This window comes from Dendropsophus ebraccatus, chromosome 3, assembly GCF_027789765.1.
Source record: "Dendropsophus ebraccatus isolate aDenEbr1 chromosome 3, aDenEbr1.pat, whole genome shotgun sequence".
In the NCBI taxonomy this organism is placed as follows: domain Eukaryota; kingdom Metazoa; phylum Chordata; class Amphibia; order Anura; family Hylidae; genus Dendropsophus; species Dendropsophus ebraccatus.
This window is the reverse complement of record NC_091456.1, coordinates 6,789,742-6,816,449: the sequence shown is the minus strand read 5'-3', so window position 1 is coordinate 6,816,449 and position 26,708 is coordinate 6,789,742. Positions and strand designations below refer to the sequence as shown.

The window sequence follows — 26,708 nt, the reverse complement described above, 5'->3', positions numbered from 1 at the left end:
AGCTCCCAGCACACTGCTGTACTGCGGCTGTCCCCGGTAGGAGCCGACAAAGCAGATCTAGTTGTTCTTAAAAAGGACACAAAGTATTACCTGGCAAACGGGCAAATACCTCAATGGAACCCAATGAGAGTCGTTGGGGTTCTTTAGGCCTCTGTTGTATAAAATGTAATATGGAGTATCATCCCGGCTTCCGATAGAAACAAAAGCCTCAACGCTAATGTGAACAAAATTAAAGGTAAACTATTCTTCTCTGTTATGTACATAGCGGTCTTGTGAGACAAGCTCATGGTGTCTATCACTTGCTGGCTAAGGTACGGTAGACGTTAACTTAAAGTGTCACTGTCTTTTTTTTTTTTTTTTTGCAGAAATCAATAGTACAGGCGATTTTTAAGAAACTTTGTAATTTGGTTTATTAGGCAAATATGCCATTATCTGCATTCAGAAAAACTTTCCTCAGGTCCCCCTGAGGGGGGAGGAGGGAGATTAGTCACCAGTAGAGTGCAGAGACCAAAGGATTACACAGCGGAACCTGCATGAAAGCCGGTATTCAGAGATCAGAGAGGTCAGACTTCAGAGGACTTCAGAGGAGATAGCACAGTCATGTAGCTGTAAACTAACTCTTTGTTGTCCTGTTTTGGTGCCTCATTTCCCTCCACCCCTCCCCTCTCCATAGGAAACCACGAAGACGGGGAGAGCTTCAAACTGCTTTTTCATGATAAAAATGTATTTTTCGTCTAATAGACGGCCAGATTAATTCAAGACTTTTTGCAAAGTTTGGAACAGGTTCATAAATATGGCGGCTGCATAATTCGTTACACTTAAAAAAAAGGGTATACTGTCACGGCCGCGGCGGCGTCCCGTGTTCTGGGCCACCGCCGCGACCTCCTCCTGCCCCATGCAGCCGCCGGCGTCCTTCTGCAGGGACCCGGCGCTGCTGCTAGTTCGGCCCCTGGGGGCGCCTCACCTCTCCTCCGCTCCTGTCTCCGTCTGTGCCGGCCGGCGCGCGCGTCCCCGCCTCCTAGGGCGCGCGCGCGCCGGCTGTCTCAGATTTAAAGGGCCAGTCCGCCCTTAATTGGTTAATTGCACCTAGCACTCCCTATAAATCCCAGCATGCCCTGTCCCTTGTGTTGGAGCCTCTACATGCTTCCCATAGCGTTTGGCCCAGCCCCCTGTTGTTCCTGATTTCAATCAGCTACCTGGTCCCAAGTCCTTGTTCCTGATACCTATCTGCTACCTGGTCCCTAGTCCTTGTTCCTGGTTCCTGCTCCCCTGTCACTCCATTGCTTTTGTGTTCAGCCTGTCACCTGCGGTTACGCCTTCGGACCTCTGCCAGCACCATCTCCTGCCTACTGCTCCTGCCACGCCTCGCCTGCCGTCACCAGCAACCAAGCCAGGGGTAGCGACCTTGCGGCGGGCTCTGGTGAAAACCAGCGGCCCCTTAGACTCCGCTCCCTGGTGAGGTTAGTGCCATCGCTGGTGACGGTCCAGTGGATCCACTACTCCAGGCGTTACAGTAGGCTCCAACCATGGATCCCGGCGAGGTGCCTGATATTCGTGACATAGCCTGAGTGGTCGCCCAACAGGCGCAACAAATCCAGCAACAGTCGCAGCAGATCCAGCAACTCACTGCCGCCTTACAGCAGTATACCACAGCCCAGCGCTCACCACCTCCTGCTGCTTTTTCTACACTTCGACTGGCTCTCCCAAGCAAATACTCTGGTGACTCCAAGTTGTGCAGAGGATTCCTGACTCAAACTGCTCTCCTCAACCTCTCTCAAGGGAGCTCCTCTGTTGGTGACTACGCCATCCAGTTCCGCACCCTAGCGGCAGAATTAGACTGGAATGAGGCCGCTCTAATAGCCACCTTCAAGAGGGGTCATAAAAAAAAGGGTATACTGTCACGGCCGCGGCGGCGTCCCGTGTTCCGGGCCACCACCGCGACCTCCTCCTGCCCCATGCAGCCGCCGGCGTCCTTGTGCAGGGACCCGGCACTGCTGCTAGTTCGGCCCCTGGGGGCGCCTCACCTCTCCTCCGCTCCTGTCTCCGTCTGTGCCGGCCGGCGCACGCGTCCCCGCTTCCTAGGGCGGGCGTGCGCCGGCTGTCTCAGATTTAAAGGGCCAGTCCGCCCTTAATTGGTTAATTGCACCTAGCACTCCCTATAAATCCCAGCATGCCCTGTCCCTTGTGTTGGAGCCTCTACATGCTTCCCATAGCGTTTGGCCCAGCCCCCTGTTTTTCCTGATTTCTATCCGCTACCTGGTCCCAAGTCCTTGTTCCTGATACCTATCTGCTACCTGGTCCCTAGTCCTTGTTCCTGGTTCCAAACAAAAACAAATTTGGAGGCTCTACCAAAATATCAGTAGAGGGGTGCTACTATATGTCCAGAATGAATCAAATACAAACCAAAGAGAAAAAAGGGCTGGACACACCATATAAGTGCACACCACAAGTATAAAGTATCAAAAAGTCTCAATTTTATTAAACAATTAATCCAACACCAAACACATGATTAAAAACATCTAAAAAGTTCCATTAAGGAACACAATAATAGTCAAGGTAGACCCACATACACAATAGAAGGTGGGTCTATACCCTACAGGGGGCTATATTCACATAATAGTGCAACCATGACCGGAGCTACCACACAGCTCCATGGCCAGTGATTGGCTGAGCAGGCTGAGTATGATTGTGCTGTTTTGGTTCCCTGCAGCACAGTACAGATTCATTGTGCAGCTCGTGGAGCATATACCAGCTGTGTCTGCAGGGGTAGCTTTACATAAGGCAAAAAATATGTTTTATTCCACTGTGCAAGGCTGGGAGAGTGGCGGCAACTAGTCATCTGGGCGGGGAGCTGCCCATGACTAGTCACAGCTCTCTGCCTGTCAGCGTGCAGTGTGGGGATGATTGACAGACATAGAGGCCAGTTCTGCGCGCTGCACAATAAATCTATACAATGACGCTAGGAACCATATCAGCACAATCATACTTATTGGTTCCCTTTAAGATAGGCTTAGATGCGGAGCAGATGAAGCCTGAATTCAGCTAATTTCTCCGACCATAGTCAAATGCCTGAAAAATCAGGTGTAAACAGTCTCAGGCATATCGTTTGCCTTTCTGAGATGTTATCCGGGTTCTACCTCAGCTACATCATGGCTTATGAATACCAATGTACTCGTCCTGTGTTGGTATGATAAAAAATTACTTCCAAGAGACCGGTACAGTGAGGAATAATAAATAACTTTGGTGAGCCTCTCCTGCCTTCCCATAGATTTACTGACTGATTGTAAGACGTACATGATTATGTTTCTATCCCGGCGATATCGCTCCATACGTAAATGCCGCATCCACTCCTAGAAGGCGCCGCGCTTCTACCTAGATCCCCATTAATGAAGATTAATGCTTTTTATTACGGCCCCATTTAATTCATGATAGGAAGCACATACGTTCTGGTCTTTTAAATTACGTAAAGCTTTTGTTTAAATAATCTTAAGATTTACAATGACTATAGATTTTTAATGAAATGTGTAAGAAGTAGTTGAGTCCGGAAATATATTGGGAGGGTTTATACCAGATGTACCTAATCATTTAAATCCCTTAAAGGGATATGGTCAGGTGCCTTTATGTTCCAAAATGCTGACACTGTTAGATACCTTTTAGGTCAAGGAGACATATGGTACCTTTCAGATACCTGTCTGTGCTTCCAGAATATCAAATATATTCTCTGGTGCAAAGATTCAAACAGGAAGTCTAAAGCCTCTAATCTTCTGCAAGCTGGAACACGTCCTCACCCCCCACCTATTTTTGATTCTGCTTGATTTTGATTGATAGTGAGCTGAAAGCTGACCCCTGAGCATTCACACGGATGTGAGGGGAAGGGGGGGAGCAGGTGTTACAGCCCTCACCATCTCAGGAGCATAGGAACCTGCTTTGACCTTTTAAATCACAGAATAAAAACAGTTTCCTCTGTTCTGGAAGTACAGACGGGTATCTGAAAGGGACCATGTGTCTCCTTGAGCTAACAGATATCTAACATTGGCAGCAGTTTGGAACATGAATTACAACTGACAGATTCCATTTAAACACTTAAGATCATGGTCTACTTAACCTATTTTGACATCAAATTACGTCATCATGGTGTTAAGGGGTTCTCCAGCGCTACGAAAAATTATCTTCCAGAGACAGCACTGCTCTTGTCTCCAGACTGGGTGCAGGTTTGTAACTCAGGTCCATTGAAGTGAATGGAGCTTAACTGCAAACCGCACCTGACCTGGAGACAAGAGTGGTCATGTTTTTGTAGCCCTTTATGGAGGAGTTAAGAATACTCAGGCGTCTATCAGATTTACTTCTCCCTGAACCTAAAATTCACATTTTAAAATGAAGTTCACACCCAACTGACTATTCAGGGAAAGGTGCAGACAGACTACCAAATAGTGAAATTATCTTGGGAATAGGAGGACAAATCTGCAAAATAACAACAGTGCTGAAATCAGGACACCTGAATATATATATATATATATATATATATATATATATATATATACAGTTCCCACTATGTTTTTTCCTCTACGTTTTTGGACAGAAAAAAAAATTATGTCCACTTTTTTGGCCGCCCATCAGTCGCCGCCTGGTCCATTATTCTAGGTCAGGTGGGCTGATCACCCTTGATCTTTAATTGAAAAGTCCATGCAGACAACGTCTGTCATTTTACATACTGTGTGCCCCGGACATCCGTCATTCTATTGAAATCTATTAAATCACAGCAATAACGGATGTTTTTTTCTCTTTTTTTTTTTTACGTATGAACATAGCCATATAGATATATATCAGTTATAATAGACATAAATGAAAACCCCTATTAGTTATGATTAAGCCACTCCTCTTTCTCTAGGTCTGTACAAGTCTATATAAGTTTCTGAAATCAGTGGAAACATTTTTTCCCCACTGAATTACCCCTTAAAAGTTGCAAAAGTGCAAAACAAGCTTAAACAGGTGCCATAGATCAAGCTCGGGTTTTATAGAACGACCGACTGTAACCATACCTATAATCCTCGGCTGCCTAACAGGTACACCCTGTATGGTGGAGAATGATTTTAGTAGCACATAATAAATTTTTGAAGGGAATTAGGGGGCTTGGTCTCGGTAATGACATGTTAGTGTAGACAAGACTAATACAAACCACATGGCTGATCTTTTCCTTTTTCACTTTTTTAGCCCATTGCAATTGAACATACATCCTGCGCATATGATAGTAAACAAATTGACACATGCGGAAAAGGCTATAATCAAACTTGGGAAAGGGATTTGAAGAGTGGACTACTGTAGTGTTAGAAATGTCATCGGAACGGCCTTTCTCAATACATTACACAGATGAATGAACATTTTTGGGCTGTAGAGAGGAATCCCAGACAGCTGTAATCTCCGGCCGAGCCTCTGTGCACTTTACCATCCTCAAAAATGGGTAATTTCAAAACCTTAAAGCAGATTATTGTCTCTCTTTTTTTCATTACCTGAAAACGAAAATTAGTAACAAGCCAATACACTCTAGTAAGTGATGTTATAGCCGGGATCATATGCAAAGCAGCAAAGCCGACTAAGAACAAAGCTGGAACAAAGCTCAGAAAACCCATCCCGTCTCCGGGCGGTGCAGACAGGTTCACGTTTAGTTGTCTGGATTACAAAGATCATTTTCTTTTACTATGAGGCCATGTTCCTGCTGGGGCCCGGGGCGCTGGATACTGGTGTTGAACCAACCGGTGGGCTCTGGTGTTTTGGGGCAACCTGTCACGGTGGCCAGGAGGGGTAATACCCACCCCGGACACATGGGCAAACGTCCCACTTTAACATTACTTGAACTTATCTTCAGTTCAATACAGCAAAACAACAGTGCTCTGGCACCTGGTGCAATACACCAGAAACAGCAGCTTGAGATAGAGGAGAATAAGGAAGACTGTAGCAGGAGATAAGGGGCCGGATAGGAGCCCTTACCCAATTAGTGTCAGTGGTCTGCCAAGATGTGGGTGAAGTGTAATCTTGAAGAACTGTAAATACTCACGTTTGCTTGTCTGACCGCCTTCTCCCTCTCAGTTTCGGTGACCGTCCTCATAGGTAGTACGAGTCCCAGGACTCTGTCTCTTGGGTGCAGCTAACTAGTAGTTTCCTTCCTACTTAGTTGAGCAAAGTTCAGGAGAGAGCGGTTTACTTGCACTGTGCTCTACTGCGGATCAGCCTTTCTTTCCTCTCCTTCTCAAAGGGGGTGACTGTCCTGACAATAGAATCCTCAGCGTAGGCGAGGGGTTATTGCTCTTACTCCAGTTACCCCAGGGTTAGGTTCAGCAGTGAATGACGGCTGTAGGCTCTAGCACTGGAAACAGGTGTTTGTTCTTTCTTATCTAACTGACAGCTAAACTAGCCCCTCACTGACCGAGAGCCAGGCTAGAACTCACTAACTCAGGAAGGAAGTGGTGAGTGTGTGTAGCAGGCTAAACCTTCCTACATAACTGCAGCTGTGCACAGGGGGAGTGAGACACCTACTGGTTGGAGTAAGGCACAGCAGCTAACTGCAATAACTGTGACACCTGACAAAAACACCTTTACCTGAGTGTGTAAAGACAAAGAAAACAGGTAGTGGGACACTACATTCCCACTTCAGAAACATCGGGGGAAGGTGGCCACCTCGTTCTATACAGTAGATCTTTAAAAATGATCTTTATTAATAGCCGTCTATATAACAAGATGCAGGAAAGGAAAAATGAAAAATTGCCAAACTCCTAGGAAACACCAGCGCTGTCTTCACAAAGTCACGGGACCAAAGTTTAAGGTGAAAGCAATAAAAAGCATTTATTTCAGATAGCACAAATATAACGCGTTTCCAGAGTCTAAGCTCTCTTCATCAGATACAGTGCACACAGAGGCAGGCGGGATTCCAAGCGGAGTCCATGGCGGAAGTTCTACTCGGAATTTCCATCTGTTTTACTGTGAGCCGGCCTTAAGAGCTAACCCCATGAGTATACAGGTAGAAAATAAGAATGCATAATTATATTACAACTTACAGTTAGGAATAAAGTAGTAATAAACATTGATACATTGATGGGGATGTTACATGGTGAACAATAATACAGCTAATACCCAACCTACAATTCGTATAGTGGATTAGGTAAATGCCTATAGTAACTGCGCTGTGATATATATATATAGTATAAGGGGAGAGATCCACCAGGGCGCCTGCCGTACAATCACCATCATTGTTCTAGGCCCTCGTTTCCTATGATAGCACCATCTTATGTCTGAGTCTCTTCTGTGATATTGTAGGAGGTCTCCTATCTACCTCTGCTCTACAATTTTACAATGATTAAATAATAACTTTTCGCTCCGGAGGGCTTTAGCATGGTGACACCAGTCTTCTATCCTAGATGCTCTTGCAGGCCGGTCTCGCTATTACTAAGCATTTTTTCATGTTCTGATACCTGGGAACTAAAATCTACCAGCTATGCAATGAATAAGGGTAACTATACCTAGCCGTGTGTATTACCCCCCTGGACGTTCCAGCTAATTCCAGGTCCAATGGTAATAATAACAGTAACTCTGCATATGTCCGGGTAATTATTGAAGCTGTTCTGTCGCCAGCTGCTAGATTTCATTGAGTGTTTGTATTAGTATGCATCAGCCTATTGTCAAGCAGCTTAATCCACAAAGCGGCAGTCAGCTATCCTTTCAGGTTCCCTCCCAGCTGCTCGTGTGGTCTGTGATTGTGCGTCAATCTGTTCATCTTCCAGATCAATGATATCAGATTCCGAGCACTTCCGACACGGCGCGGCGTTCAGCCTGTGATGTCACCTTGTCCCTCGCTCGGTTTAATTACCTGGAAATTATAGAACTGCTGCACTTGGTTTTTTTTCACTTGAACTGCAGAATATGTTATCAGACTCCGTGATGCAGAAAACGAACAGGCTTTTTTGCCCTTGGTATCCTGAAATATTATAATTGTCTGCTCCCATTCTATTATGGACATTAAATATATATCAGTTGGTGTTTTACCTTGTACCACGAGCGGATTTAATAGGTGTGCACATTGTTTATCCCCCTTTGTAAGCGGCGGAGTGAGTCATAGCGTCCGCGTCTTTGAGATTTGTCTTCATGAATTTATGCATCACTTTGATGAATCCTCTTAGAACTGGGTTATATTTGCTCAAGGCATCCACTTTTAAAGGAAGTTTGTTTTACAGAACTGACAGAGGTTTTTTTTTTTATGTCTTTGATTGCTGCACCATGTGACGCGCTGCACCTTAAATGCCAGGTTGGTTTCTGATGTTTATATCTTTAGTATTTCCTTGTGGTTATATACAGTGATATATATGGGACCAAAGTGCAGCTTCCTGTTTAATTTAGTGGTAAGCACCGGAGACGCTGAGAACAACTGTTGCCCACAGGTACTTATGGCAGATGGGTTTAAAGGGAAGAGAGGTGCGGAGTGAATATTAATTCAGAACCTGACACAGAGAGTACGTGTCTAAGGCTGCGTTCACACGTCCATACATTTTGCGGACCTACGGACGGTGAATGCGTGCAATGGATTATTTCCCGCCTAGCATGATGTATCAATATCATGCCGGCAGCAGGGGAACTCTTTAAAGAGGACCTGTCACCCCCCGCGCCGGGGTGACAGGCTCCTGACCCCCAGATAGATCCCCTTATAGTTACCGCATGTCGCCGAGTCCCGCTGCCGGAGCCGGTCCCGGGACGGAGATATTCCGGTGAGAAGCCGGCGCGCCCGCTGTGGAGATGGGTCCGGCGTCCATAGAGAATGAATGGAGCCGGACTCATCTCTGCTGCGCGCGCACGGCTTCATTCATTCTCTATGGACGCCGGACCCATCCCCACAGCGCGCGCGCCGGCTTCTCACCGGGATATCTCTGTCCTGGGACCGGCTCCGGCAGTGGGACTCGGCGACATGCGGTAACTATAAGGGAATCTATCTGGGGGTCGGGAGCCGGGTCTGCTTTAAATCGACGCGGTATCAAGCTGCTGTTTTTTCAGTGCTGTTCCGCTCCCTGCCACTTCTCCCAGTTTCCCAGGATTGAATCCAGCTTTTCCCCGGCACCCAGGATGGAGCGGCAGGGAGTGGAGCAGCACTGAAAGGCCGGCGGCAGGAAGGGGCGGAGCGCTGATCACAAGAAGCACTTTGCTTTGTTTAGATGAGCAATTCCCTCATCTCTAGCCACAACCACAAAACGTCTTGTTTAGGCCATTTGACAGCCATTTGTTTGGACGGCTTCGCTTGGTTCAGGTGAACAATTCGCTCTAGGCCCTCAGAACTCCCAATTATGTGACTCCCAATTATACCTGCCTGACTCCCTTGCTGGGCTCCTGCTTGAGTCTCTGGGTCTCTACCCACTGACGACCCCCTCAGCCAATCGGTGCATGGTCCCACTGATTGGCTGAACGGGCCATCAGTAGGCAGAGACCCAGAGACTTAAGCAGGAGCCCAACAAGGGAGTTCCGGCAGGTAGGCATGGGCTGTTTATTATTATTACAAGTGCAGCAGCTAAATAGTTACATTAGGCCATTACTACATACTCCCAGCGGAATGAAGTCTATGGAAACAACGGCCATTAATACACACAGTGCATAGAATAATGTCTGTTTTTTTGGCTGGTATATTAATGCTCAGGACATTCATTAGTGTCCGTTATTTAGAGAACAGAGGCCGTTATATTAAGTTGTCACTGTCACCATAAAAAAACTTTTGACATGTAATAGAGACATGTCAAAAACTTTTGATTGGTCTGGGTCTGAGTGTCCAGGTCAGTACCAATCGGGACAAAGAGCTGGGAGAAGACCACGCTAAGCGCTGTCCTCTCTCGGCTGTGTCACAGAGCTGCAGCGCTGTCTTCTCCCCGCTTATTCTGACGATCAGTACCGGTGTGAACACTCAGACCCAGACTGATTTCTGAAAAGTTTTCTATGATGACAGGTACACTAAGTTGCTTCCACACAGTCTTTTTTTTTTTTTTTTTGCCCGTCCTTTCACCATCTTTTCAACAGGAATAGTGGCACCCAAAAGTTGTTGGACACGGCCGTCATTCAACATGAACCTAAATAATGTACCAACGGCCTCTAAAGTATGTTAGATAACGTCCGGTATTTGATACTCAAAATAAAAGCTGTTACATCAAATGATGGCCGTTAAAAATCACTGTATGAACATAGCCTTAGGGTATATTCACATTATGTCAAGCGTTTCAGGAGGATTCAGAACACATCTTTTTTTAACTTGAGAAAGGGGTACAGACCCTAAAACGCGTTGTTGTATGAGACAATTAAAAAGCTGTTACTTAGACTTACTGTGACTAGTTCCGCACAATAGGTCCTCTTCACCTCATCCTCAGTAAGCTCCGAGGCCGTGACACAACTTTACCCATCTATCTACTGGAGTCACATGACGCTTCAATGCTGTACAGATCACTTTACAGCAGCCTCCTCTTATCACCACAGACACTACAGGTAGTCTCAGCTTAGTTTTAGCCCCAGTGGTGAGAATGAGAACTGCAAGATATCAGGATTATTTTATAATATAGACAGAAAAATGTAAAATAAAAAAAAAATGCCACAAAAAGTTCTTAAAAATAAATAATCATTATTTATACAGTAGATAATTTTCGGATTGCCTATTCTTTGAGAAGCATTCCACTATTTTTTTAATCCCTCCCCCCGCTGAACGTTGGCGCATATATTCACCAATGATGATCGGTGTCCCGCGGTGCGGCCACAACGTCACAGCTCTTCTGTCTCCAGGGTGATTAAAGGCCAGAAGTCAGGGTCTCCAATACATCACTACAAGAGCGGTCCCATAGAGATGCATTGGAGACCCTAACTTTCGGTCTCCTTAGCTGCGGAGCTGAAGCTGAAGAGGTCATGTGGGCACCAGCAGGATTTGACTGGACTGAAGACGCACCGCGGGACACAGATCACTATTGGTCAGTATATGTGGCAGCATAAAGCGGGGGGAGGGATACAATTTTTTTTTTTTGCAAAATGCTTCTTTAATGCTGGTGTGAACAGAACCGTACGATCGGAGCTTAAATTCTGCCTACACGCTGCCACCTTGTCCTTACATCTTATGAACGTAATCAGATTAGAATTCTCAATGCCGTTTGGAGAATCTCAGCAGAAGTGACCTCACCTGTAATACAATGCAGTAAAAGACACCGAATAGGAGCGAGCGGCTTAAAGGGAAACAATTGTACAAGTGGCTCATTACATTTTAACTGCTCCTCATGTCGCTGCAAAGCTGCATGAAGAACCCGGAACAATACGAGAACTTGAACAATATTAAACAAAGCAATTTGGGGACCAAGCTGAGCTCGGCGTCCGTGTAGAAGTGCCTGTTATTGTGTCGCCCGAGTCCCTTTTGCCGACCGTCTCTAACATGCTGCGTTTCTCTTGTTTTGCAGCAAAGTATATTGGATGCTACATGGATGACACGCGGCAGAGAGCGCTCCGTGGAGTGTCCTTTTTCGACTACAAAAAGATGACAGTGTTCCGTTGCCAGGACAACTGTGCTGAACGGTAGGGTGGTGATTGCTGAATGAATAGAGCTTTATTAGTTTGTGCACATCAACAAATTCTTGGTCCTGCCAAAACCCCATCCTTAGTTTATGATTTAATTCCCTGTGTTGAGCTGCAAGATTTATTCCGCATTTAGACTAAGCAGATTCCTCCATAAGACTTGATCAGATGCCGGAGAACAGGCCGAACGCTGGATCTTATGTTAAAGAAGATGCAGTAAAAAAGTTGCAGAGCATAGATACATTTGTGGCCGTCGAGCGGCAGGACGTGGCGGCTTAATGGACGTGTTTTTCCCCTGAGAACAGGAATATATAGTCGGCCCTGGAAAACACTAGTCCATTTTTATATAGATGGCTCAGCTGTGTCTGTGTCTCGGGGGGAGTTTCTTGGGGTAATTTGTAGTTACGGGACACATAGCAACTGGTCCTTCTAAATCCCGTAAGACTTTTCATCAGTCAGAGATTTAATGAACATTTAACTTTTCTTGAAATCCAATTACCCGTCCTCCAGTATATATGCGTTACAGGCAGCACTCCAATATTCAGTGAAGAAATAAGTGATTTACTCACCCATCAATGTGCGACATTTCGATCTCCCAATAAGATCTTTTTTGCTTCAAAAAGATCTCATTGGGAGATCGAAACGTCGCACATTGATGGGTGAATAAATCACTTATTTCTTCACTGAATATGAAGTGCTGCCTCTTCTGTAGTTTGTTGTACTACTAGGGTGGTCTGGAGTCCGACTACTAGTTGTTGAGTACTTGTTTGAGCCGCAGAGCCACACAGTGCCATCCAGCCCGCTATTTATTTATGTGTTATAGGCTATGTTCACACAACATCTTTTTGTTACAATAACAGTCATTGTTTTTTATTCTTCAATGATTCCCATTGAAATCAATGGAAACAATGGCTGTGACCCACTTGAAAACAACCAAAGGAAAAGATGTAGGCAAACCAACAATATTCACAAATAATCAAAAATATATGAGTTTTATTGATTATACAAGAAGTCACAATTGTATAATAAGAAAAAAAAGAAGCCTTAAGCCATAAAAACAATAAAAAAACCCTCATACAGGAGTAGAGGCTGCAGACCCTCTCCCACACCATCCTGAAAAAATCTGTATTGACAGTCACTCAGTCTCTGACTATAAAATATTCTATAGAAAAAACAAAGGGCGACAGCGCTCCATGGCGAGGATCAGAAGGACAAGGTGCAAAGGGGTTAGGGGTGCACGGCAACCCTCACCTGATGTGGTTGTGCAAAGGGAGGCACAACACTCTGCAGCGTATATATCAAGGACCGCAGCCACTCCCGATATCCAACAGGAAACAATGATGCAAACAACCTCCAACTCCAGACTACACGGATTATGGGGCGCAGGTCCAACTTGAGATCGAGGCACAGTGAGTAATAAAAATATATTTTATTGTGGAGACTCAACGCGTTTCGGAACCGCACCGGTTCCTTTCTCAAGACTCTTGAGAAAGGAACCGGTGCGGTTCCGAAACGCGTTGAGTCTCCACAATAAAATATATTTTTATTACTCACTGTGCCTCGATCTCAAGTTGGACCTGCGCCCCATAATCCGTGTAGTCTGGAGTTGGAGGTTGTTTGCATCATTATAAAATATTCTGTCCCCATAAAGCAAAAGTGATCAAGTTGAAAACAATATGTGCCCCCCCTCCCCCGAGGGACCCCTGGATAAGTCCAGTAGGTGGACGGCAGGCTCAGACTGGCCCACGGGGAGCACGGGAATCCCCCGGTGGGCCCTACCCATTGGTGGGTCCCTGTTTAGCAGCTTCAGGATGACATATAGTCCACCAGTTAGTTTCATGGGACTTCACCTTATAAGAAACTTAAGTGTTTGCATAGAGCAGGGATGGGGAACATTCGACCCTCCAGCAGTTGAAAAACTACAACTCCCATCATGCCTGGACAGCTCCTATACACTAGAACAGGGATGGGGAACCTTCAGCCTTCCAGCTGTTGCAGAACTACAACTCCCATCATGCCTGGGCAGCCTTCGGCTGTCCAGGCATGATGGGAGTTGTAGTTTTGCAACAGCTGAAAGGCCGAAGGTTTCCCATTCCTGGCATATAGTGTCTGACCAGTTACTAACAGTGAGCGAGCATTGCCGGTCACATACACAGCACTGTGCTAAGTCGCTATAGTAATGTGAAAGGTTTGGCGCTGGGTATACCTGGTGTATGTAGGGTGGGCTCCTAGAATAAAATATTCCCTGGTGGGCCCAAGGTTCCCCCGTCCGACACTGTTGGACGGAACGCGTGGGTTCCTACATCCCATCCTGGGTCACCTGCTGTGGTTCATATGGGGACTTTTCTGGTTCATATCAGTTGTTGTTTTTAGTATTTGGGTCTTTGATATATTTTTGTTTTCGGTGGACAGAATATCGTCATTGAGTGACTGTCAATACAGATTTTTTCAGGATGGCGTGGGAGAGGGTCTGCAGCCTCTACTCCTGTATGAGGGTTCTTTTAATTGTTTTTATGGGTTAGGGCTTGTTTTTTCTTATTATACAAATGTGACTTTTTGTATATTCAATTAAATTTATACATTTTTGATACCGTGAATATTGTTGGTGCGCCAGTTGATCCCCTATGTCTTAAGTGCTTTTTCATCCTATGGTGACTGCACACCCGCTGTGAATACTAAATCTCTGTTTTGTGTTGACGGCTGTGACCCAGTGCATAGAATAATGGCAGGTGTTTGCAGCGGGCGTCAAAATAACGTTCAAGGCTATGTTCCCATTTTGAGAACATAGCTGGAAAGGGGGGCCTTCTCTTAAAGTGGTTATCCAGTGCTACAAACACATGGCCACTTTCTTCCAGTGACAGCACCGCTCTTGTCTCCAGGTCAGGTGTGGTTTACAATTAAGCTCCATTCACTTCAATGGAACTAGGTTACAAAACCTGCACCCAAACTGGAAACAAGAGTGGTGCTGTCTCTGGAAGAAAGCGGCCATGTTTTTGTAGCGCTGGATAGCCCCTTTTAATAAAGACCGCCGCTAATAATGATCATGATTAGAGGTAGTCTATAATACGAGACAGCTGCCTTTCCCCGCTATGTTTCTGAATTGGGAACATAGCTCATGACATTAATTTGCAGAAGTTATTTAGTGAACAGTGGACGTTTTTTGTAGTTGTTCACACACTGGGGGAGATTTATCAAACATGGTGTAAAGTGAGACTGGCTCAGTTGCCCCTAGCAACCAATCAGATTCCACCTTACATTTTCCAAAGAGTCTGTGAGGAATGAAAGGTGGAATCTGATTGGTTGCTAGGGGCAACTGAGCCAGTCTCACTTTACACCATGTTTGATAAATCTCCCCCAGTGACTGTATTTATTTCTGGCCGTTATTCCACCGTCTTTTAACAGAGATTCTATTTAGGTCTTAGGCTATGCTCACATGCTGTAAATTAATGGCCGTTGTTTTAAGTGTTCAATGATTTCCATTGAAGTCTATGGAAACAACGCCTCTCAGTTCACACAATATATAAAACAAGGGCTGCTGCAGTATCGCCGGGGTGACCACCTGAGACATCGGCAGTTGTTTGTCACTGCAAACAGTGTCCGTGTCAAACAACGGCCAATGTTCATACAGCGTGTGAACAAGGCCTTAAGGTGTATAACGGAATAGTATGAAGCTGATTTGGTCCAGAAAAAAATGATAAATTAACACAAAGGGCAACTAAAAACAAAGCAGAAAGGTTACAGCCATATTCTACAATGTCATCCCTTCTATATATAATGTCATAGAAATTCATCTGTGTAGAGCGACAGATGTTGTGGGCACTGTCACTGTACAAAAAAAAAGAAAAAACTTTTGACGTGTCCTAGTTGAGATGTCAACAGTTTTGAACTGTTGGGCTCTTGGTGATCAGACCTCCACGGATCGTTAGACAAAGCTGGGAGAAGAGCTAAGCTGGGCGCTTCACTCCCCAAATCTTTGCTTTTTCTGTATCCTGCTGTAACACAGAGGTTGCCGTCTTCCAGGGGCTGAAGCACTTAGCTGAACTCTTTTTCCAGGTCTACGTTACGGACACATTAAATTAAGAAGAGTGAAAGGATATAGGCCCTGGGTGCAGTGAGGGACATTAACAAGTGTAGTTTTAGATGAAGGAAAGTTTAGCCATGCTCCTGCTGGACTTCATAACTTTGCTTTCACATTAATGTAAGCACTGTAGTCTTTTTATGTACAAGTTTGAGACATATAATATATATATATATATATATATATATATATATATATATATATATTAGGCTATGTTCAGACACTAACATTAATGACTATCAAAAGACAAACTTTTTCATGTAAAAAAGAAGTTGTGGGAACATACTGTAGTCTTAAACCGTGGCTTCACGCAGCTTTTTTTTTTTTTTAGAAAAATGCCGCTGTAAGTATTTGTCATGGCCAAAGCCACATATATATATATATAGAAAGGAAGGGCATGTACCAAATGGTTGTTATATCTTCTTCCTACTTGCTTTGGCTCAAAAGATTTAATGATAAACTGCAGCCTAAGGCTATGGTCACACGTATTATGAGACCGGCCGTTCCATGACCCTGACGGGTCAAGGAACGGCCGGTCTCAGAAAAGATCATCCCGGCAGGTACTGCAGTACCGGATGGATGAACTTTAGCGCCGCTGAGTTCCCATGCCGGCACATCCATGCGCTCCAGCATCAGAACTCTCCACTGCGCTCTACAGAGCGTACGACAGGGGCCGCTCGCTCCATAGTGTGCACTGACAGGGTTTTCTGTGGCCATTATTCACTGAATAGCGTTTGCAGAAAACTGACTTGTCAGCTGCTTGCGGCGCCACTAGGGATCCCGGCCGGAGTGTATACTATGTGTATACACTAAGGCCGGGATCCCATAGACGGCAAGGTAACGTATAATTTCGTAATAATTACAGCCGTTTTTGCAATGTGCAACAATGACCGTGGTTTTATGAAAACATATGTTGTGTGAACATAGCCTAAAACTACGTCCCAGTCCCAGTGCACACGACTTAGATATATACAGTAGTGTAGGAATATATAGATATACAGAAGTGTAGAAATATATAGAGATATACAGTAGTGTAGGAATATATAGAGATATACAGTAGTGTAGGAATATATAGAGATATACAGTAGTGTAGGAATATATAGAGATATACAGTAGTGTAGGAATATATAGATATATAGTAGTGTAGGAATATATAGATATACAGTAGTGTAGGAATATATAGATATACAGTAGTGTAGGAATATATAGAGATATATAGTAGTGTAGGAATATATAGAGATATATAGTAGTGTAGGAATATATAGATATATAGTAGTGTAGTAATATATAGAGATATACAGTAGTGTAGGAATATATAGATATATAGTAGTGTAGGAATATATAGATATACAGTAGTGTAGGAATATATAGAGATATATAGTAGTGTAGGAATATATAGATATACAGTAGTGTACAGGATGATGATTTCAATTATTGTATAGGGAATTGTCACGGGTGAATCCGAACTATAATATATGTATTTTAGTGCAGATTCACCTGTGACAATTCCCTATACAATAATTGAAGAAATCATTCTGTTCCTACACTACCGTACATATATATATATATATATATATATATATATATATATATATATATATATATATATAATATAGGCCATAGGGACTATAAATCTGAGCCAGAACATAGAGTTAGGAATACAGAAATAGAAGTGTACACATGACCTGCGAGGATGGCCATTTCCATATTTCAGACTATATTACGATGATGGATGTTCCCTGTAGCACATACTGTGTAAATAGTCTATATATATATATATATATATATATATATATATATATATATATATATATATATCGTACAATAGACATCTTCTTTCTTACAGACATAAAGTGATACTAGTATAAAACTGGAATCAGAATGTTCTATGATTTATTATCCTATGAAAGCCACGGCTCTGTGAATGACCGGTAAAGCAGCCCAGTTGATTGATTATGGCACGAGGTGCTGGTGCTGCTTATAGGGGGTCGCCCTATGTGAACCTTCCCATTTAAATGATAGGTTCCGCGGGGACATGCTGCCCACACAGGGTCATGCTGCTGGGAACCCCTGCTAAGAACTCTTCTCCTGGCAGGAAATACTTAGAAGCGCTCACTTTCCCATCTGAATGTGTCTCTCTGCTTTAACCAAGTGTGAGGGCCGTTCTTCCTCTATTACATCATATGGCAGGTGTGTACAATCACACAAATGTATGTACGGCCCCTAAATGAACTCAATTGATTCTAGGGTTGAATTCACATGCAGCTGATTTTTTGCCGACGTTTCTGTCCATCATTTAGGTATATAAATAATTCAGATAATTACGAAGTTATATAAATGTTGCTAATTTTTAAGAAATCGGTCACAAAAAATAAAATAAATAAATCTTTCAAATCAACTGGTGACAATAAGTGGCAGAGATGTGTAACTAACTTCTATTTTTAAAAAAAACTGTCTTCAAGTACTTATCAGCTGCTGTATGTTCTGCAGAAAGTGGTGTATTATTTCCAGTCTGACACAGTGCTCTCTGCTGCCACCTCTGTCCATGTCAGGAACTGTCCAGAGCAGCAGTTAATCCCCATAGGAAACCTTTCCTGTTTTTCACAATGGAAATAATACACCACTTTCTGCACGACATACAGCAGCTGATAAGTACTGGATAACTTGGGATTTTTTTTTTTTTTTTTTATAGAAGTAAATTACAAATCTCTGACATCAGATGATTTAAAAAATATTAATAATTTGGTGAACAACCCCTTTAAATTCACTCTAAAACCAAATTTATTGTACATTACATGTGTCAAAACAACTGGAATCAAAGATATGAGATCTGAGATACGAGATAACAAAATGTCAATTGTATTGTGGTTTGTTCCTTCCTATTGTTTACTCCTATTCCGTTTGTGTTGTTTCAGGGGTTACCTCTACGCGGGCCTTGAATTTGGAGCTGAATGTTACTGTGGTCACAAAATTAAAGCCTTAAATGTCAGTGAGTCAGAATGTAACATGGAGTGCAAGGGAGAAAAGAGCAACTTCTGCGGCGGAGTAAATCGCTTGTCCATTTACAGACTGGAACTCACCCAGGAGTCTGCCAGGAGGTGTGAGTATTGTTTTCCATTACATTACTCTCTTAAAGGGATTGTGTCACCTACATTTTCTGTTACTGATTGCAGTCAGATACTAAAACTTGTTCTTTTATTCTAATTTGTTTCATAGCCTTAAGGTAAAAAATACGGCCGTTGTTTGATAAAGAATAACATTAATAATAATCCTTATTTACAGCCATCATTATAAAATTACGGCCATTATTTCACCTTAAAAGATATTGTGGGCACATAGCCGCAGCTCGTCTTCTAGTGCGCACAAGCATACAGTGAATACAGTATGGTCACATTGGATTCATGATTTCGCCTTAAAAACTATAATGTTATTTTCTCATGGCAGCTTTAGGCTCTGTTCACACAAAATTCTCCAGCATTTCTTAAAGGGGCTGCCGGTCATTATTGATACTTTACCATGCTGCCAGGAACATAACAACCATGTATACTTACTCATCCTGCCCCCACCCCCACCTCACACCCTGTCACACAAACGCTACCATCCTCTTCAATCCACTTAGCATAGACAACATAGAGAGATCTAGCAGGTGTGTCCTGTCTGCACCGCGCATCGGTGGAAGAAGAGAATTCACTACTTTTTGTCACCTTTATCCATCGTGTGCTGTGGATTATCCTTTGTATGTGTGTATGTATATATATATATATATATATATATATATATATATATATATATATATATATATAATTTCACGCCCGGACTGGCAATCTGGCACAGCGGGCAAATGCTCAGTGGGCCACCTGACATGTGCACCGGCCCCCTGCGGTGGTTAAGAGAATAGTGCGGCTGGCCTCTGACAGGGTCGCGCTGGGCCGGCATTTTCTCCCCCAGAACACACACTTTGCATTTAGGGGCTGCAGCCTCTAAGGTTGCTCTGCCCCTTTAAAGCGTCCCTAGTGTAGCAGACGTGCCGCGCTCAGGCACGTCTGCTAGCACCTACCCCTACTGGCTGACGTCACTTCCTGGACATGCCGCAGAGGATCTTGGAGAAGGAAAAAACTCTGCTGTGGGCTGCAGCAGGGAGTATCTGCAGGGGCGTAACTAGGATTCACGGGGCCCCATAGCGTGTGTGTGTGTGTGTATATATATATATATATATATGCTTTATTGCTGATGCACTGATAACCCCTGACCTCTGCACATTTTCCTACTTGATTGCACATCTGGAGTACAGGTGTCAGAGGTTATCAGTGCAGTGAAGCAAAGATCTCTGTCTTCTGCTGGTCAACCCTTTTTTGTGTTGCAGCATGTAAGCAAACATTGGGTCACTTACACACTGCAGTACATACGGGGTTAAGCAGAAGGACACATGCTATTACCTTCTCCCCCGGGCCCACCTGCTGCACGGACCCCATAGCAACTGCCTACCTTGCCTCTATGGTAGCTACGCCACTGAGTGTCTGCTCTGAGACCGGAGCCAGAAGGAAGGATCTGCTGCAGGGGACTGGAGGCAGGAGGAGGAGAAAGTTGCTGGGGACCAGAGCTTGGAGGAAGAAGACTCTGCTGAGGAGCAATGTGACAGGTGAATATGCTTCTTTTTTTTATTTTCACATGGGGGACTGAACAGCAGAGGAGGGCCTATTGTTTTAAAGGGGGGAGGGCTTTTCTATTTGGGAGATGTTATAGAGGAGGGGGGCTATTCTATTTGGGAGATGTTATAGAGGAGGGGGGGCTATTCTATTTGGGAGATGTTACAGAGAAGGGGGCAATCTATTTAGGACATGTTACAGAGGAGGGGGCTATTCTATTTGGGAGATGTTACAGAGAAGGGGGCAATCTATTTAGGACATGTTACAGAGGAGGGGGCTATTCTATTTGGGAGATATTATAGAGGAGGGGGGGGGAATCGATTTGGTAGATGTTATACATATACAGGTACAGGTCTTGCTGCAGGATAATTGTGTATGGGCTTGGTAAGTATGTAATATGGCCCTTACTCTTCTATACAAACCCTAAACCCAATACACCAATATTTAGTGACAAAAATTTATTAACCGTGATATAAACAAAAGCTAAAAAGTTTTATGGTGAAAGCATTGATAGATTCCCCAATTTATCATTTGAACCCCTCCCCCCCAATGGAGATGGTGTGATCATAGACAACCCTTCATCACTTTGCATTTTTTTGTGCTACCTTTTGTTAAGTCCCTGATGCGACAATTCAGCCTTTGCATGTATTATGCTTTGACAAATCATTGCGACAGTCTATAGTTATAAATGCAGAAAATTCTACCCCCCCCCCCCATAATGAGCCCGGCCTTCATTGCTCCCATATCAGTATTAAAGGAGATGATAAAAGAAAGGTGATGCGGAATCCGTCTCCGCTTTAAATGTAGTTATGGAGAAATGACGTTTAGTAACACCATTTCGTTATCTTCATGGTCATGGGATTACCGTGAAATTGGTGCAAGTCTTCTACAAGAGCTGTCAGTTCTATGACTTACGAGATGTCGTCTTTATGTGGATGATGTTTTATTCAAGTACATGAGGACATCCAGAGCGGAATGTAATAGTCCTCAGCCGGATCTCATCATATCTCACTGCCGCTTCATACTCGCTGGATATGTTGACTTTCTGCTGATAACTCAACTACCTTGACTCGTGCAGATAAAATTGCTCAACAGATTAACAGATCTATAATACGCCGGCTAATCATCTTCACGGAACAATTGTTCATCAAAACTTGCTGTCATCACAACTTTGATTCTTTTTTTTTTTTTTTTTTTTTCTGGGTGCAGCCGAGTAACAACCGTCTGTGTGAAAGATTGCTCTATCCCGTTCGGGCCGCCTCAGCATAATATGACTCAAAGAAATATCTTGAACAAAGAACAATTTTCTCTTGATGTATTATAATTTATCTAGAAACTGCTAGGATCAGTAGAACGAGCAGAAGAGAAGATTTACAGCCGTTAATACTGTGGGACGCTCGTAGCCCTTTCATAAGCGGCGGGAGATAATGCTTCTTTGTCCATTAAGTGAATAGGGGCAAATTGGACCCTTCCGCCTTATTATTTAATTACTATATAGCGGTGGATTTATTATTAGCATTTATGCAGCGCTAGTATATCGCGTGGAGAATTTACACACCCGTTGTTATTACAGCTTGTAACCTAATATCAACCAATTAGATTATTATTACCTATGTTTTAAGTGAGAGTCTAGAAGCCAAGATGTGGGTGGCCATAAATCTACTATGACTATTACTGATGGATGACTATGCACTACCTGAGTCGTTCTTTGCATTTTTTTAAGTCCTGACAGATACCTTCTATGAAGTTTATACGCTGTAAAAAACAGATGGACAATAGTTGTCCTAATGGGACACCCTCTAAATGGCAGGGCACGGGGGGGAACATAACAAACAATGTTAACTTACCTCTCCCCGTGCCTTTGCAGCGATAGATGCCTTTGGCAGCTCCAGGACCCCCACAGAGCTCCAGGATATCCTGAGCTGCCAACGTCACTGCCCGGTTGATGGATAGCTCCCTCAGCCAGTCAGTTACTGGGGCAGGACACCACTCAAGTCACTGATTGGCTGAGTGAGTTGCCCATCAACTGGGATGGGCATTTTCCCTTGAATCATGAAATGATCACCAGCGGCACAGGGTAAGCAACCTCTTATTGTTGTTTTTTCTCCTTCCGGATGGTTGCAGTTGGCTATGGCCGGACTTCTCCTTTGATATACTGTATGTATGTTAGTATATCCACAAATTTGTCTACATGTGATTATTTTTCATAAATTAATCATAAAAATTCTATAGTTATGTGCATGAAGTTGGTGTACTACTACAGCTAGACTAATATTCCCAAAGCAAGAAAAATGCTGACTTTAACCCCTTAACGACCAGGGGCATACATTTACGCCCCTACAGACTGGGCCTTAACGCATATGTACGCCCCCGCGAGCTCAGCAGCTGAGCTTGCTTCCTAGCAGGTGGGGACAGTCAGCCGGGCCCCCACCGTTAATGACGGGCCGCCGCAATCGTGCGGCGGCCCGCCATTAACCCCTTAAACGCCGCAATTGCATTGCGAACGCAGCGTTTAAGTGTAAGAGACAGGAGCATCTCCTGCCATTTACTGTTCAGGTCCCAATCGCACTGTCTGACTGCCGGAGGTCTAATCCTTACCTCCGTGCAGCCCGATCTTCTGATCTGATGCCACAGGCCACAGGCAGGCTCTATCAGAAGATCACAGATAAAACTGATCCCTGCTATGCTATGGCATAGCAGCGATCGGTCTATGAAATCTAATGTATTAATGTAAAAGTCCCCTAAAAAAAATATTAATAAAAGTTTTAAAAAATGCCCCCCCTTCCCATTTTATACATAAAACAGATAAAAATAATAAAGTTAATGAACATATAATATACCGTAGCGTGCGTAATCGTCCGATCTTTTAAAATAAAACAATATTGTTCCCGCACAGCGAATGGTGTGAACAAAAAAGTTAAAAAAAATACAGAGATTGTTTTTTTTAAAGTACATTTTATGTTTAAAAAAATTTATAAAAAGTGATCAATCCGTCTGATCTCGAAAGAATTTTTTATTAATAAAAACTAGAGATGATCATGGCACAAAAAATGATGCCCCATATGACTCCTCAGATGAAAAAATAAAAGCGCAATAAGGGTACAAACCCACACGCCGTATACACAGCTTATTTACTGCTGCGATATGCAGCAAATACGCAACAAATACGCAGCAAATACGCAACAAATAAGCAACAAATACGCAGCAGATTAGATCTAAATAACTGAACACAGCATCAAATCTGCACCACCAAATCTGCTTCAAATCTGCTGCGTTTTTGCTGCGTATCTGCTGTGTATACGGTGTGTGGGTTTGTACCCTAAGAGTCACAATAGGGTTATTTTAAATATACTTATTTGCAAAAAGAGTTTTACTGCTAATAAAAATATAAAAATGTTGGAAAACCTAGTAAACCTGCTTCCCGCTGTGTTCCATATCACATCCTCCACAATTTGCGGAATCACATTTTTTAACCCAAAATCACCCTAAAAGTTGAAAAGACTGAAGATTGAAAGACATCATTACAAAGTACATCTGCTCCTGAAAACAAGTCCTCACATGGCCCTGTAGGTGGAAAAATAAGAGTTATGGGTCCTAGAAGACGAGGAGGAAGAAACGAAAACGCAAAAGTGACAATTGGCGCCCGGTCCTTAAGGGGTTAAGTAGCAAAAAAAGTATCTTTATTGATTGCTAAAAAAACATGCTTATTAAAAAGAAGAAACCAAACATTAAAAGAACAGTGGCTATCCCAGAGGAAATGTCAAAAAATCAAATACAATCACATCTGCTGAAATCCCTGACAAGAAGTATTGTAAATAGGCAGATTATATACAGAGAATTCATTGGGCAGACATTGTACATAATTATAAAAGTGCTAGTGCAAAAAAATAGTATAAATCAATTCATCAAAAAAGTCTGTCCACTAAAAAACTGCCCTCTAGTATTACTAACCCCAATTATACCTCTAGAGTGTTGGTAGTATACACCCTCCGGGATGCCATGACCCCGACGCGCGTTAGTTGCCTTCGTCTGGGGATGATGACGTCCCATCCGGTTAGGGTTTATATTGGCCAATCCCATCAATTGCTGATACATGGTTATTAAAAAAAATCACATGTGGCTTATCGGCGCATGTACCGTCCAACTCCTCCATTCATTGGATGTGTTGTGGTCAGGCCGGAAGCTACGTCAGGATGACGGTCATGTGACCGGACATCTACGATCACATGACCATATGGTGTCACGGCAACGCCGCCCACCTCATTGCTGTTTGACAACCAGGAAGGAGTGGTTTTTAGGCATGCGCACTGCCAAGGATAAGGAGTATAGAGCGATATAAAGGAATGATAACTCCATTATAGTGTGCAAAAATGCAGAATGTGCAGAGTGCTATAGATGTGAATACAAAGTGCCAATAGTGTATGTGTCTAAAAATACTAAACTGTGTTAAAATGAAATAAAAAAAATAATTAATAACCATAAAGTTTACCTAATTCTGTAATATATGTGATTTAATTAAATTAAAATTATGAATGCTCATAAAAAAATATAAGTGAAAGCTACAGGTTAAGAAAAGTCAGCAAAAAGGGGAACATTTGCCAACAATTATGTAAAAATCACATATATTGTTATCAAAACAATAAGTCCTTTAAAGTGCAATCAGTGCCATAAGAAATTTCCAAAAATCACAAAAACACATCAAAAAGGCATACATGAAAAAATGCATAGTGTGAACAACAACAAATGGTAAGGAAATGTTTGTGTGTTAGGCAGGAGCTTGTGCTGATCCCTCAAACACTGTTCTCATGAGAAAAAACAGTCTTTATGTCAGGTGCAGATCACAGTTTGAGGCCGCCGAGAGAAGAGCAAATAAGAGCACATGTATTGCCAGTGATGTTACCAGCGTTAGTGTCTGGCCGGGCCAGGCTGAAAGTACAGGTTTCTGAATGTCGGTCTAAAGTCTATGGGTCTATACTAATATACAAAGAAAAAGTCCAAAGAGCCTCATTAAACAGTCTCAAAACACAGAAATAGCCAGATATCCCTCCAGGGAAGAAAAACCAAGCAAAGGGGTGGCTCCTGTAAGAAGACCACCAAAACCACCACCATAGGTAGCCCTTAAAGATAATATCCACCTCAGTTACGAGTCTAAAGATATGACAAGGTAGACACCAAAGCTAGGAAATTAGACAGCTGTTTCGGGGTGTTGCCCCTCATCAGTGCTGAATAGGATTCTGGCTTGGTGGGAGCAATGACCAGCTAAAGAAGACACTGTAGTTCGGTCTAAAATGCTCAACACAGTGATAACCCGGTGTTATGCTCAGAAATTGTTAACTGATATTTATCCAGCACTGCCCCCCTCTCCATAGGCGGGTGGGGGGGGGGGCAGATTAACCTTCCCAGTCATTGTCAATCCAACAAACTTTTTACAAAATGAGTGAATACAATTATTAGTTATAGATTGTACCTGACTCTCTCGATTTACTTTTGATGATATATTCTGGATATGCGGTTGTCCATTCTTTTACATGTTAAAGAAACCTGATTATTTTAATGATATAAGGAACTTAAAGCAATTACCGCATCTAGATTATGAAGGTATTTGCATTGGGGATACCTGCAGTGTGACTTTGGTCACATGTTTAATTCATTGTCTATAGATTGAACGCGTGCGTGGTTAACTAGCATGCGCTGCAAACTGGATCACTTCTACCTATTGAATAAATGCCAGCCAAAGGCCGATCTCTGTCCAAATGTTAACGTGAAATGTGGCTCTTAAGTCGATTAAAAATCGTTGTATTAGTATTGCTTCTCCCTTTAACGTTTTGTCTATCTTGCATTATTGATTCCAGATGGCAGCGCCATATTTCGTGGATGTTTCCGACGACCAGATAATATATCTCTGGCTCTCCCAGCGAGCAACATTATGTTAAATATGTCTGTTGATAAGTGTGTGGATTTCTGCACGGAAAAGGTTGGTGACCTCTTACTTTACCTTATACATTTATGTAAAATGGGTCTCCAGTTTAAGGCTATGTTCACACACTGTCAAAATGACGGACGTTTTTTTTGGATGGCAGCCATTTAAAACCAGTAGACGGCCATCTTTTGCTAATGATGATCAAAGTCATTATTTGTGTCCAAAAAAAAAACATTATTTCAACATGTGTGAGTATAGCCTTAAAGGGCAACTCCGGATAAGTTGTTTTCTATTAAAAGTACATTAAAAGTTATATAGATGTGTCTATATAATGTATTACTGTATCTGTACGGTTCTGCCACACTGGTAGCTGATAGAAATCCAGGAAGTAATGGCCCCTGTGCCAATCCACATTGTCTCCTGTTCCTTCTGCCCTCCCCCCTTAGGAGACAAATATTCCATGTCTCTGTCTCACAATGTGTGTGTTTGCTGAGCACAG

At 43.2% G+C, this 26,708-nt stretch overlaps 1 protein-coding gene across 1 annotated transcript in view; it reads left to right on the top strand.

Annotated features, from left to right (window-relative positions):
• The window catches only part of WSCD2 (WSC domain containing 2), a 233,971-nt gene that overhangs the window by 140,496 nt on the left and 66,767 nt on the right, over positions 1-26,708 (top strand). The window contains exons 4-6 of the mRNA XM_069963971.1: positions 11,451-11,565; positions 18,559-18,743; positions 26,142-26,263. Coding sequence (XP_069820072.1) covers positions 11,451-11,565; positions 18,559-18,743; positions 26,142-26,263 — 422 coding nt within the window. The remainder of the gene's footprint in view (positions 1-11,450; positions 11,566-18,558; positions 18,744-26,141; positions 26,264-26,708) is intronic.